This window comes from Mycetomoellerius zeteki, unplaced genomic scaffold (assembly GCF_001594055.1).
Source record: "Mycetomoellerius zeteki isolate Tzet28-1 unplaced genomic scaffold, Tzet1.0 scaffold119, whole genome shotgun sequence".
Taxonomy (NCBI): Eukaryota; Metazoa; Arthropoda; class Insecta; order Hymenoptera; family Formicidae; genus Mycetomoellerius; species Mycetomoellerius zeteki.
The window spans coordinates 623,827-636,216 of NW_017256116.1; the positions used below are offsets into that span (position 1 = coordinate 623,827).

The 12,390-nt window shown below is 40.0% G+C and overlaps 1 protein-coding gene across 6 annotated transcripts in view; it reads right to left on the reverse strand.

Annotated features, from left to right (window-relative positions):
• Nucleotides 1-553: 553 nt before the first annotated feature.
• Nucleotides 554-12,390, reverse strand: part of NAT1 (N-acetyltransferase 1) — a 13,704-nt gene continuing 1,867 nt past the window's right edge. Inside the window, exons 1-7 of one of the 6 annotated variants that reach the window (XM_018459726.1) lie at nucleotides 7,073-7,217; nucleotides 4,617-5,088; nucleotides 3,586-4,540; nucleotides 3,352-3,492; nucleotides 2,367-3,256; nucleotides 1,901-2,206; nucleotides 1,365-1,439 (exon numbers count right to left, since the gene is read on the reverse strand). In XM_018459726.1, the coding sequence (XP_018315228.1) occupies nucleotides 1,365-1,439; nucleotides 1,901-2,206; nucleotides 2,367-3,256; nucleotides 3,352-3,492; nucleotides 3,586-4,540; nucleotides 4,617-4,844 (2,595 nt within the window). In that variant the 5' untranslated portion in view covers nucleotides 4,845-5,088; nucleotides 7,073-7,217. Of the gene's footprint in view, nucleotides 1,440-1,900; nucleotides 2,207-2,366; nucleotides 3,257-3,351; nucleotides 3,493-3,585; nucleotides 4,541-4,616; nucleotides 5,089-7,072; nucleotides 7,218-12,390 lie in introns of those variants that run through there. The other 5 variants (XM_018459749.1, XM_018459735.1, XM_018459756.1 and 2 more) reach the window with 5 other exon arrangements.

Here is a 12,390-nt window from a genome sequence, read left to right on the forward strand (position 1 = left end):
CGAAGAAAAAAGAAAACGATCGCGAAAATGGACGCGATATATTGCATGGAACTTCCGGTTTTCTTAATTACTAATATTTCAAGCCGATCTGAAAATTATCAACTGCAATCGTACTCGATGACAATGCGGGAGATACACAGCCGTTCTCCATTCACATTTATCTCGATTAATACACGCGATGACGCGATTTGCACGTATGAATTTCTTTGTACTCGGTAATCGAGCGAAATATAAAAAACCGTTGCGCACATATACATATATATAAAGTGGGAAATGTAAGGTGAGGTGAGGTGAGGTGAGGTGTAGTGATGATCGGTCATCAACGTAACAACCAGAGGGCCATCTGTAATAAATTACACCAAGGCATATTTTATTCTTTTTTTCCTTTTAAATACGAGTTTTAGTCGTGTCACTAGTGTTCGCTAATTATTACGTTAAATGGATGTGATGTTGGCTGCTGGTTGTTATTATAACTGTAATTAATTAGTACTTATTAGAATCAAATGGCGCAGCAAGTAGATACACGGGCAAACGGTGTTGCTCATTTTTTTTCTCATTTCTGTTTTAATTTAGGGATAATAACGCTTGTACTTGATGTATTCTAAACTGCAATCTATATATATATATAAAAGAATTTCGTTCCTGTTCCGAAAAGAAAAGTGCTTCACTGTTTACGTACACTACTGTCGGCCCTTTGCTTCTGATTAATTTTGACATATTTTTTTTTCTTTTTTAGTCTTCATTAGAAAGATGTAGATATATTTCGGTTATTGATAATAATCAATTATGTATAATTAATAATAATATTAATAATCATAGTAATAATTCCTCGTAATAAATGTAATGCTTGGTACACAGAGATAACAAAACGACTCCACTTATTGCCGCGAACAAAAAGGATACTTACAAAACGTGACACATGCACAATACTAGACAAAAACTCGGATAACACAAGAATGACCAGATTAATTTGTCTCGTGCTTTTTCTTTTTTTGTTTTCTGCACCATGACCATACAGTGGCGTAGTATCTTGATTATTTCTGCTGGCCCAATATTATATTTTATAAATTATACCGATATTTAATTATCTAAAAAAAGATTCTAAAACGTCTTGCTTGAAACGTCTGTCGTATGACCACTCGTTGACTACAAACTATCTTATTCCTTTCAGACATGATTGTAAAGTCCGTTCTTTTTCCAACCACGCGTGAGGGCTTGAGACAGACTAACAAGATGTTTGCAATTCTGGATGGTGATAACTCAATTAGTAAAACTGAAACACTTCCTGTGATTCAGCGATATAGATAGTAAAACTCTATTCCAAATCATAGATAGTCTGAATAATGCTCTCGAGGCTCTTGCGATTAATTCTTCTCATCCTCGTCGTCTTCCTCTTCTTCCTCTGATGCTTCAGCAAGCCATGTTAACCAGGAATTTACCTATAAATGACAGAAAATTTTAAATCGTTCAATTTAAATTATTCGATTAAATAAACTTTATGAAGATATTGGAATAAAATAATAAACAACGTATTTGCTATTTAATCTTAATTCTCGAGAAGCTCGAATTTGGTGAAAATTGACATACCAATTACCAAAATATGCTGTTCTTAATAATGTGATTATAGCAATGCTGGGATTTACTTGCACATTTCGGTCGATTTTCAGCTTTGTTCCTACCCCTTACTTCACCAATCAGCGCGCAGCCTAAATGCCGATCGGTTGAATGTGCAAGTAAATCCCAGCACCGGATTATAGTATCGAATGAGAACTAGATGTAGATCCAGAATTAAGATTCATCTAAACACTATTAGATTCAACTGTAGCAAGCTCTTAAATAAAAATGTATTATTTTCTATATAGTAACCGATGTCTAATAACCGTAATAATTGCACATTTACCTGGAATAATGCCTTGCCCTTGCCCGGATAAGCATCGGTAACGGTGTCTCTCCATTTGTGGTATGCTTCCTCTTCGATAACTTCAAGGTTGTAGAGTGCTATGAACCATCGTAGCAGCAGCCCTTTCGGAAAATTGTGCGAGAAGCAAAACACTTGAAGCGCATGAAGAGCCGTAACTTGTGAGTCGATGGTAGTCAGGAATGTGCGAATAAAGCGTGCATATTTCTGCAGTAACGCACTTTCCTTCTCTTGCAGTTGTTTGTCTGGATTTACGGTCGGATCAACACCGGGCGCTAATGTTGTCTCCTATTATATATAGATAAAAAAAATGTTAAAATTTTACAAATTGAAAGATTCTAATTTTATTAATAATTGTGTATAATTGTAAAAAATGTATAATAATTTTGTCGTGTAAAATGAAATAATCTTAAGAGTAAAATAAATATGTTCAATAAGTTTCACTAACCCCAGTGATATACTTGAAAAGTACATTCATCATGGCGTTAATGAATGCGGGATCAGAATGGTGTTGGGGATCCAGCTTCTCCTTGATCCATTTGTAAAGAGCATTAGGCGCCGGATCAGCTTCTAATTGACGCCACATGTCACCCTGGATTCTGAGAAGAGGATAGAGGAAAGTCAATTCCCGATCTTCCAAGATCTCACCCAAACGTTCCTTCGTCTTTTCCGCTTCTGGCAGTTGGCTAATAAGATCCACTTTGCTGTCGTTGAAGATTTGCGTAAGCCTCGCCTTGCCCTGGGTTTTGTGGAGTTGCTGTAGGGTCAATAGAAACAGTGGATGATGACGACCGTTTTCTGTTTCCGAGGCGAGATCCGTCAATTGAATTAAATTGTCCACTATAGCCTTAGCTGTCAGCAAGGCAACGTGAGATGCTACCAAAGGCACGGTACTCTCCTTCTCTGAAATACTGGCCACTAATTCCTTCCATCCTTCGCTCACTTGCTGCAGAGTGAGCAAGTTTTCTTTTTTCAATTCAGCTACGAATTTGGCAGCGCTCTCACGTTCAGAATCTCCACGATCTAACGTATTCGAATACATTGTGCAGATTGCATGGCGCAAGAATCGTTCGGGTATCTTAAGATCTTTGAAGGCTGTTAGAGCGTCTTGCACATTCGTGTGGGACGCGAGGTCGTCCATTAAGGCATTCACCTTCTTCAACACTTCCTCTCGTGTCGGTCCTTTATCTTTTCTGTCCCTAGCTTTCTCCCGTTTGTCTACAGGACCTTGTTTGATCACAATAGCAGGTGGTGTCTCTTTGTGCAGTAAAGGCGAGCTGGGCTTCAGAGCAGTAGCACGTAAGAGAGGCATGTCTGAGCCCCGTCCTGGGAACAAATCTGTTATTTTTTTACGATTAATTATCACTATATATTCTACATGATTGATCCGTAGTAATTTTTCATTAACGAAGATGACATGGATGAATATTTACCATTGTTGAGAGGTAGGTTTAAGTTGATGTTGGTTTGTTTGAACATCATTGAATTGGCTGAGGGTCTTAGAGACACTTCTTCTGGATGTCCTCCGATCAGCATCTTATTTTTGTTGAATCGAAGTTGTTCTTTATTGCTATCTGTAACAGACAGAGTAACAAATGTCCATAAGAATTGTCATTTGTTATTTATTATAGTCAATAAAAGGTAACATTTAATTTATCGCTACTCACTGTTGTTAAAGTTTTGCGGTAAATTATGTTGCGGTTGGTTGCGTTTTCCCTCATAATTGTTCTGATGACGACTCTGGTTTGGATAGTAGCCTCCTCCTGGCTGATTACGTTGGTTGTGGCGGCCATAACCAACGCCAGGAGTTCCTGCGAATCCATTCGGACTGAATGGTGGTGGTGGCATACCGAATGAGGGGGAAGTTAATGGTATACTTCCCATCATCTCCACGTCTAATCCGCCTCGTCCCATTTTTCGTAAAAACTCCGCACCGAGGCGATCCTCTCGTCCTCTGTGGAAACCGTTTCCCCGCGATGGCTCCTCGTTGTCGTTGCGGATCTGATTAATCGGCATAGGGCCTTCGGTGCTTGTGGCCTTGCGCGGTTTCCAATCATCACGGCGTAACTCAATCACATCACGCAGCATGAATTTGATGCGTAGAGGAAGATCCCTACTCTCTGCCAGAGAGTTCATACGTTTGAAGTATTGATCCATGAGTCCGCGGCCCTTATCCGAGTCAAGGATACGGCCGCAGGTACGCATAATCTGGCAGAGGCATTCGATATCCTCCGCCGCGTCCCCCCGGGATCCCCCTCGCCTTTTCTTCTCCAATAACTGCTGGATGCAACGATGTAAAATCGGCTCCGATACGATACCCAATTTGCCGAGCTCCCCAATAAATTTGATGTTACCAAGCATCTTGCGCTTGGCCACCTGTCGGCGCTCTTCTTCTTCGGGACCAAGCTCATCTTGATTCTCGAATGCCTCGCTTGCTTTTGAACGATTTTCGAACTCGTCTTTGCACTTGTTAAGTAAAAGAACTCTGAATGTGCTCTGGCCTTTTTGACTTTCATCGATCGGTTTACGGGGTTCAAAGTTTGCGGCTTCGTCAGACAGCTGTTTGCACAGCCGTGCGTACATAGAACTGTACTTGGGTTCATCAAGTGCTTTTTCGAAGATCTGAAAAATTGGTATTTCAATGAATCGTTACAATCTGTATAATGAATAGTCGTTATACAACACTTGTTATACGTACCAAGAAAATAACACCCTTGAGAATCACATGGGAATTAAGCTCAACGTTGAGCAGGTCGTTGCTCAGCTTTGCGAATTTTTCCGGTGTGAGCTTGTTAAGAATACCCCGCACCTTTCTAAAGATGAGATCATTTCGGCTTTCTGGGGTGAGTGCATCGCGTCTAACAGTTGAAGGAGGGATCCAGCGTTGCTCAGTGGATAGGGAGCGAATATCGTCCCTGGAAGGCATCGAATTTTTCTAATGTCAGTGTCACAAGTAGCAACGCAACGATTTGTGCTGATCTAATAAGTAATCGCTTTCTCGCGTTTGTATTTTTTTTTGTTTTTGCGTTACTTCCAAGGTAACTTTGTGGACCCTGACCTTCCTCCCGAGACACGAGAAGCACCCCCCGGTCCTGTGGGGTTGTCCGTTGTTGCGCGTGTTTTGGCCCCCTTAGTGATAAATCACAGCACACAGATCTTCCTTGAAGAAGCTGTAAAAATCACGTTAAATTAAATATTCAACACATTTTTCTCAAGTGAGTGTCTTGCTTACAAATATTAATTATAACTTATATCAAGTATATATTATTTCACGCTTGAGAATTTGGTTTGTATGTCCCAAGAATTTTAACTTTTGAATTAATCTACTTGAAATGCATTTAAATACTTTTAAATGTAACTCAAACTCGTACACAATCTTTTTTTTTCCTTTTTCTTTTGCTAAAAAAGAGATAAGCGATCGCAAACACGGTTTATCGCTTCGGCCAACGTGCCGTTGCAATGAACTCGTTCAATAATATTCGAGGACATTCCTTTCATCGCTACCGTGACCCATATGTGCCGTTTACAATCGTAATTGCGCATGCGAGCGCAATTTTACAGAAGGTTCTACTTGCGCGCACGATAAATGGCGCATGCGAGTCCTACGGTTAACGCACTCGAATCAAGTGGTTCAAGGATAAAATCATCAGACGGGACGTCACGTTTCGTGAATCGACTGACCACAGCAATTGGCGCACAGCTTTTCAAGTAAAAAATTATAAGGATAGAAAAAAAAATGAATGTAAAACTCTAGATTAGATCGAGATTAGACAACGATCTCCCATCAGAAACGAAGCTCTTGTCAAGGAAAAAGTATCACGAGATTATAAAGAGCGTTCGCGGTTGGGAGGAATGCATCCGATGGTTTCGAGACACCCCGTAGCCTTCGGAAGGTCTTTCCACGCGGACGAGGCAAGGACCTTCTTTCCCCGGGGAAGAAGACGGCTTTGATCTTGCTCGCCTGCTTGCTTACCCGCCCGAGAACAAAACGATCGAAACCTATAGGGCGAGGGGAACGTCGAAGGGGAGCGTATGTGGGGCGCGGCTCATGGTCAGACGGTCAATGAACCCTCTTCTCCTAACCCCCTCCCCCTTTCACCTCGACCGATCATCTCGCGGATCCCGCTGTCGTTCGGCCGAGGTCGGACGACTTCGCCGGGCTGCTCGACGGAGGTCGTGCCCGTCCGGCCGCCTCTACCGGGTGTCCCAAAAACCCCTCCATTAGGACGATCGGTAAGAAGTGGCTGACTATGAAAGTTGAACGATACGAGTAACACATTGGTATCTTGTAACTGATAGAGAAAACCTATTTAAAAAAATAGGTACGAGGAATAAAATTAATACTTATAAAAAGAATTCGTGTCTACACTGAAAAAAAAGATTGGCTGCTGCAGCAAATTAGATGGTAAAATATGGCATAGCATTTTTAATTGGTTGCAGCAGTCAATTTTTGGTTGTGTTAGTCTATCGAAATCCTATACTGACATTGCAGATAGGTTAACGCAACCAAAAATTGGCTGCTGCAGCCAATTAAAAATACTATGCCATATTTTACCATCTAATTTGCTGCAGCAGCCAATCTTTTTTTCAGTGTAGCTCTAACAATTCGATCGATTGGTAATTTTTATACGATTAGCTCTGTATGAGATCGCGTCAGATATATAATTGACATCTAAATTGAGATTTCGCACTTGTCGAAACAGCGTTCGCTGTTAACGAGAGAGAAATCGACGGCCGCGTTTAGCGTTAAGTGTATAACGAGAAACGCAAGGCTGGGTTTTACGAAAATAGCATTCTCTAAACATTTGGTTTCAACTTGACGGCATATGTACACGTAGCCTGGCTTAAATGCGCAATGAAAATATCCGGTCTCTCACGGACGCATCCGTGAGCGATCAGCGCGAGCTTGAATACCAAGCGAAAGAGAGAGAGAGAGAGAGAGAGAAGAGGGAAAAAATCAACTTGTTAGAATGCAACGGAGCAAATTTCCGAACGCGAGAGATGCAAAAACATAAAGGAAGGTTGGCCTAAATCTGAACGTCGAAAATACTCATCAACGTGACACGGCAAAATTGCCACGCGCCGGACTTTGCGTTGTCGAACTTTGAAACGACGGACTCGCGAAACGTCACGCACTCACCACGTGATACATACACAGGGTGGTTCCATCCGAATTTTCAATCCGTCTGCCATGCACCGTTGAGAGTATCGAAAATCTCGACCACGTGCGATCGAATGGGCTACAAAAATGACCTTCGATCTTTTGCTTGGGACATTCATTTGCATCTGCTTCATAAACATGTCTCGTACGTTAAATTGCAATGTATAGAAACGATTAACCGATAGAGATACATGGAAAGAGAGAGAGAGAGAAAAGGCAAGAATTCCATGCGAGAAGCTGCAACCGGTATCTGTATAATCCACGAGGTCAGGATTACAGGAGTATACACGTGTCGGAATTCGTAAGATAATTAAATAACAGAGATGTGTACAGCGAGGACGCGGCCTTTGTCTATCGCGTCTTTTAAGCCTGGTTTCTTCGTCTTTTAACGAATACGATTCCGAAGTGCACATTTACGGCTCTATCGGCATTACCAGTTATTTAGCTATTTATCCGAAAAAAAAAATCTGCGCGTATTTCCGAGATGCGCTCATCGTATTAATCGTTTGTTTAGTCAACCGCTAATATCAGCCGCAACGATGATTTCGAATGTCCTACAGCCACGAGAATTACGCCGTTCGAACGTAGAAACTGCATCGCAATTAATGATAAATACGTGATAACGAATGATAAAAAAAAACCGTTGAACAAACAGTGACAATTAATAATGCCGACGACGAACGTAATGAGCAACGCGTGGCAAAGAGATAGAATATTTAACCCTCCGCTGACAACATGAATTTTGACTCTTCCGTTAGTAATAAGCGTTTTCAATAAAAAATCTTGTTATATACTTGTTAAAGCTTTAACGAGTTTTTACCATCATAGAAAATTGTATTTCACTTATTTTTTACAAATTTATCTTAAGTTATTTATTACGAATTTATTACAATATATTTATTATGAACTTACGCTTAATCATTTATTACAAATTTAATTTACTAAATTCACAATTAAAATATGGTACTTTTAAAGATTTGTTTTAAAGATGTACTTTTAGAGTAATGTACTTTTAAAGAAATTATCAGCGGAGGATTAAAGAACTGGTACTTTATTTTGCTTTTTAAAGAATTAATCTCCGAAGCAAATAATGGATGTTTTCCATTTAGTGACATAAACCGATACAAACATCATTCTATCTTTCCTAATATTCCAATGACTAAAGTAAAGATAGAACGATACTTGTGTCGATTTGCGTCACCAAATGAAAAGTACTCAATTTTCTTAAGGCTATTAAACGATATTCTCTCCGTATATTAATATCACGTTGATATCAAAAATTTTCAAATATGTTCAACTTGTACAGATGAAATTATTGTCATATAATTATCATATAAAATACATATAAATATATCTACGTTGCACTTTAGAACAAAGATAAGATCTCGTCGCGGTATTTCCACGATGTGAATAATCGTCCAGTAATTTTGCGAATGCGGACTTTCCTGTTCCGATGTTTACGCTGGACTTGGGTGAATTTATTTGCTCTCTTGTTAGGCGGATTAATATTGAAATGAAATAACGCCAAATGAAATAACACAATTAATCAAATAAAACTGGATTTGCAATTAATTCTGCTAGCGGATATGAAAGCCGGGTTTTACATTCTCGAAATACGATGAAAAATACTACAGATACGACGCGGCGATACTTATTTACTTGTATTAATGTCAGTATTGTTGATAAAGGATGATAATAATAAATTTAATACAATATTTATCGATTCGTAGTAAAAGACAAATCACGTAATTGAGAGGACAACTAAATTGGATGAATCAATACCAGAGCTACGCGAACAGCCGTTTAACAAAAAATTAACGCTAGGCTTTTTTCCCAATCGTTTGACAAGACTCGGGAATCGTCGCCGAGGAATGATCGACCTTTCACGAAATATTAAAAAAAAAAAACGGCGGAAATGTACTATAGATGTTTTTGCGATTGGTGCTGGACGGTGCCGATAGGGTCCTTGAGAGAAATCCGTCATGCACAAGGTGGATGACGACGACGCACACAAAGAGATAGCGACATTAGCGACAGAGTGACGCAAGGCGAGTGAGCGAACGAATGAACGAGTGAGCGAGCCAAACTTCCACACCCCCTCTTCCCCCAACAAGTACACCATACTTTCCGTTTCCTCGTGACACGTCATTGATGCGCCGTGACGACTGCTCTCCACAGACCTGCCAGGGCTGCCAACTATCAGTCGGAAGGCTAGCAAGGGAGGTGAATTGGATGGTAAATATACATTTCTCTCAAGAAGGCATAATGGCAAACTGGAAAATAATATAAAAACTAATAAGCAGGCGAATAGACTTCTTACTCGCCTCTGATGAAATGTTGGAAGAGCAGTTGTATGTCGAGCAGACGCGAGTAAAAAGTTCTCTTGATTAAAAATGTAAACGAAAATAATAAGCAGAGGAAGTACGATTCAAAGAATTTGATATAAAAGACGAGTGAATAATTTAAGTAGTTTGAGAGACTTCGAATTCCAGTTGCACGAAGCGAGAAGAGACGAGCAATGAATCGCTCGTTCATATTTTTCCAAGAAAAAATAATGAAAAAAAGACGAGTGATTTGCTGGCATAACTCGTTGATGAAAGTAACGTTGAAAGTAATAAAAAGATAAGCAGCCAGTTATTCATCCAACCATTCTGACAAGATTAACAGAAAAAAGATAAACAAACGAAATTGCTTGAGTTGTCTTCGAAACTAACGAGAGGATAAGGATAATAAGTTGTTCGCGTAACTTTTCAATAAAAGATAATGAAAATATGAGTAATTCGTCATGTTTCTTAACTGAAGAATAATGAACATATAGTATCACTGCAACGGAGAAAATATTTATGATTTTTTTTTTTAAATAGAGAATTTTAACACGTAGAAATTATCAAAAAGACGTTGAACACAAGAATAGAATAGAAATAGAAGACTACTTTATCGCAACTTTGCACCTTTTTAAAACAAAATTATGTATTAATTTTAAATAGGTGATAATTCACGACACGTTTGTGCCTTTAAAGCATATGCAAAATTGACAGAGTGGCCAGTCGAGTAGACGGAGAAGAAAAAAGCCCGATAACGTCGATGAGCGTCTTTATCTTGTGTCGTATATTCACAAGAATACTCGAGAATTGAGTCATCCAAATGTACATATGTACAGTGATAACGTTGTTATAAGAGTATCTCGACCTATAAAGGGTCTGCATCTGTTCGAGCTGTTCCTCGAATGGAAAGTCTGAAGATCATCAGAAGAATTTCAAATCCAATTTTGAACAAGAAACATACGTGTTCTCGTTGTGTGGAGTAAATATAGATAGAAAAACATGACGAAGATTCATCGAAGAATTCATAGAAAAATAAAATATTGGAAACATTGGATATTTTAGATAGAAACATCCCAAGTAGAACACAAAAGTCACGAGGACATCATCGTGACTTCATTCGTCACTTATAAGTCAATTTTTAGGTATCAAATGACGTCATGATGACGTTCTGTGATACCATTATGACTTAGGCTGCTTTCCTTTTAGGAGACACAGTCGACACAAGTGTCGTTCTATCTTTGTCACTTTCTGAATGTCAAGAAGGATAAAACGACGCTTGTGTCGATTTGCGTCATCAAACGGAAAGCAATGTTAATTATGACTCCGTGTTCTACCTGGGATTAGAATTTTTTTTTATCAGACACTTGCACTGAAAAAAATGTTTGGTTGAAAAAGGACAAACCAGAAAATTCCGATTATATCAATCAGAATTCCGGTTATCTCAACTAGCATTTTAGTATAATAAATTTAACCAGAAAATTTTCTAGTTAAATCTGCTAGAAAAACTTATTAAAATTCTAGTTTCCATTTTCAACAAAACATTCCTTTCAATGTCGATATTTCAAGATTACAAAAGGACGTCTTAAAATATCCAATGTTTCTTCTAAGATAAAAATTACAGTCGCGGTACAATTGCAAAAGTTTATTTCACGAGTAACAACATCGTCGATTGCGAAAATGGATTTACAAACGCGAAACATTGAATGAGAAAAGATATGTAAAAAAAAAGCCTCGGAGTGAAAATTGTTGATCGAAACGTCGATGAAGAGGAAACATCGCGATGACCAAAACGGACATAAGAATTTTCGAATCACTGTAAAACGTCGCGTTCATTGATACGCGTAATGCATAGGTAGACTAGATACGGCCTCGTGGAACGAGCGGCTGAAAGAAAATCTATTCAGAGCGTCTATTCATAGTCCGATAAGCGTTTTGAAGTCTGCCGTGCAACAAAAGAGGGCCGATCGAGCTCATGTGCACCGGCGCGGTCGTTTAAAGGCGGATATATGCAGGCGATGCGCTCCGCCGCGACGCGACGCCGAGACGCGCGAGAAGCGTGCATTTAATGGAATAGAACGGGTTTTTCAACCAGATGTTTTGTGCCAACATTCTTCGAATTCTCCTTTCAACGCTCGAACGTCCGATCACCTTAGAGAGAAGTTCTCCCCGGACGCTTCTCAGCAAAGTCACAATTCTAAATTACCGTCGCAAAAGGCGAGATTGTCTCAATTTGTTATAAATATTCCAATTCATATCACATGAAACTATCGTTCTTTCCGAAGAGACGAGACTGTCTTCTCATCAGGAATAACGCCTCAAGATAAGACTCAATCCTTTAAGTATATACAGCGAGAAATTACCGCGAATCGAAACTGTCGATCGACGGGAGATGGACATTAATAGACGTCGATTATATTTTGTACGAGTAACTCGATTAGATCCGCAAAGGAAACGCGTGTCAAACGTAAAAATAGTTCCGACGCTCCTCGCCAATTAATGAGTGACAAATGAAAGCATGTTGAAAGATACATGAAATATTTCCTATTCTTAACTTTCTCCCTGTTCCCCTCCCTCTATCCACACGTGACACGCGCGATCGTGATACACCTTTTTGCGTATACCTCGCGCGGAATATTTAGAGAGCGCATGATCGAGAGCTAATAAAATCGTCTATCGGTCGAAGCCTCTCTGGAAACGTCAGAAGCGTGACGGTGTCACACGCCTGCCCTCGTGCTCGACAAAGTCGATCGTGTGTGCATGTGGCACTCCGCGGACTCGACTCGAGTCGGCATCGATCGACGAGGAGGTAACACGCGTTCGAGTGTATCCCTTGGAGTGCCGCTCGACGCGGACGAAGGAGTGCCCGTTGTATTTCCGAGAAGGCAGAACTTCCGGAGGGAGAGAGAGAAAGACAGAAGCAGGGAGGCAGAGGCAGAGAGAAACAGAAGGACAAACAGACAGACAGACAGAGAGAGGGGGGGGGGGGG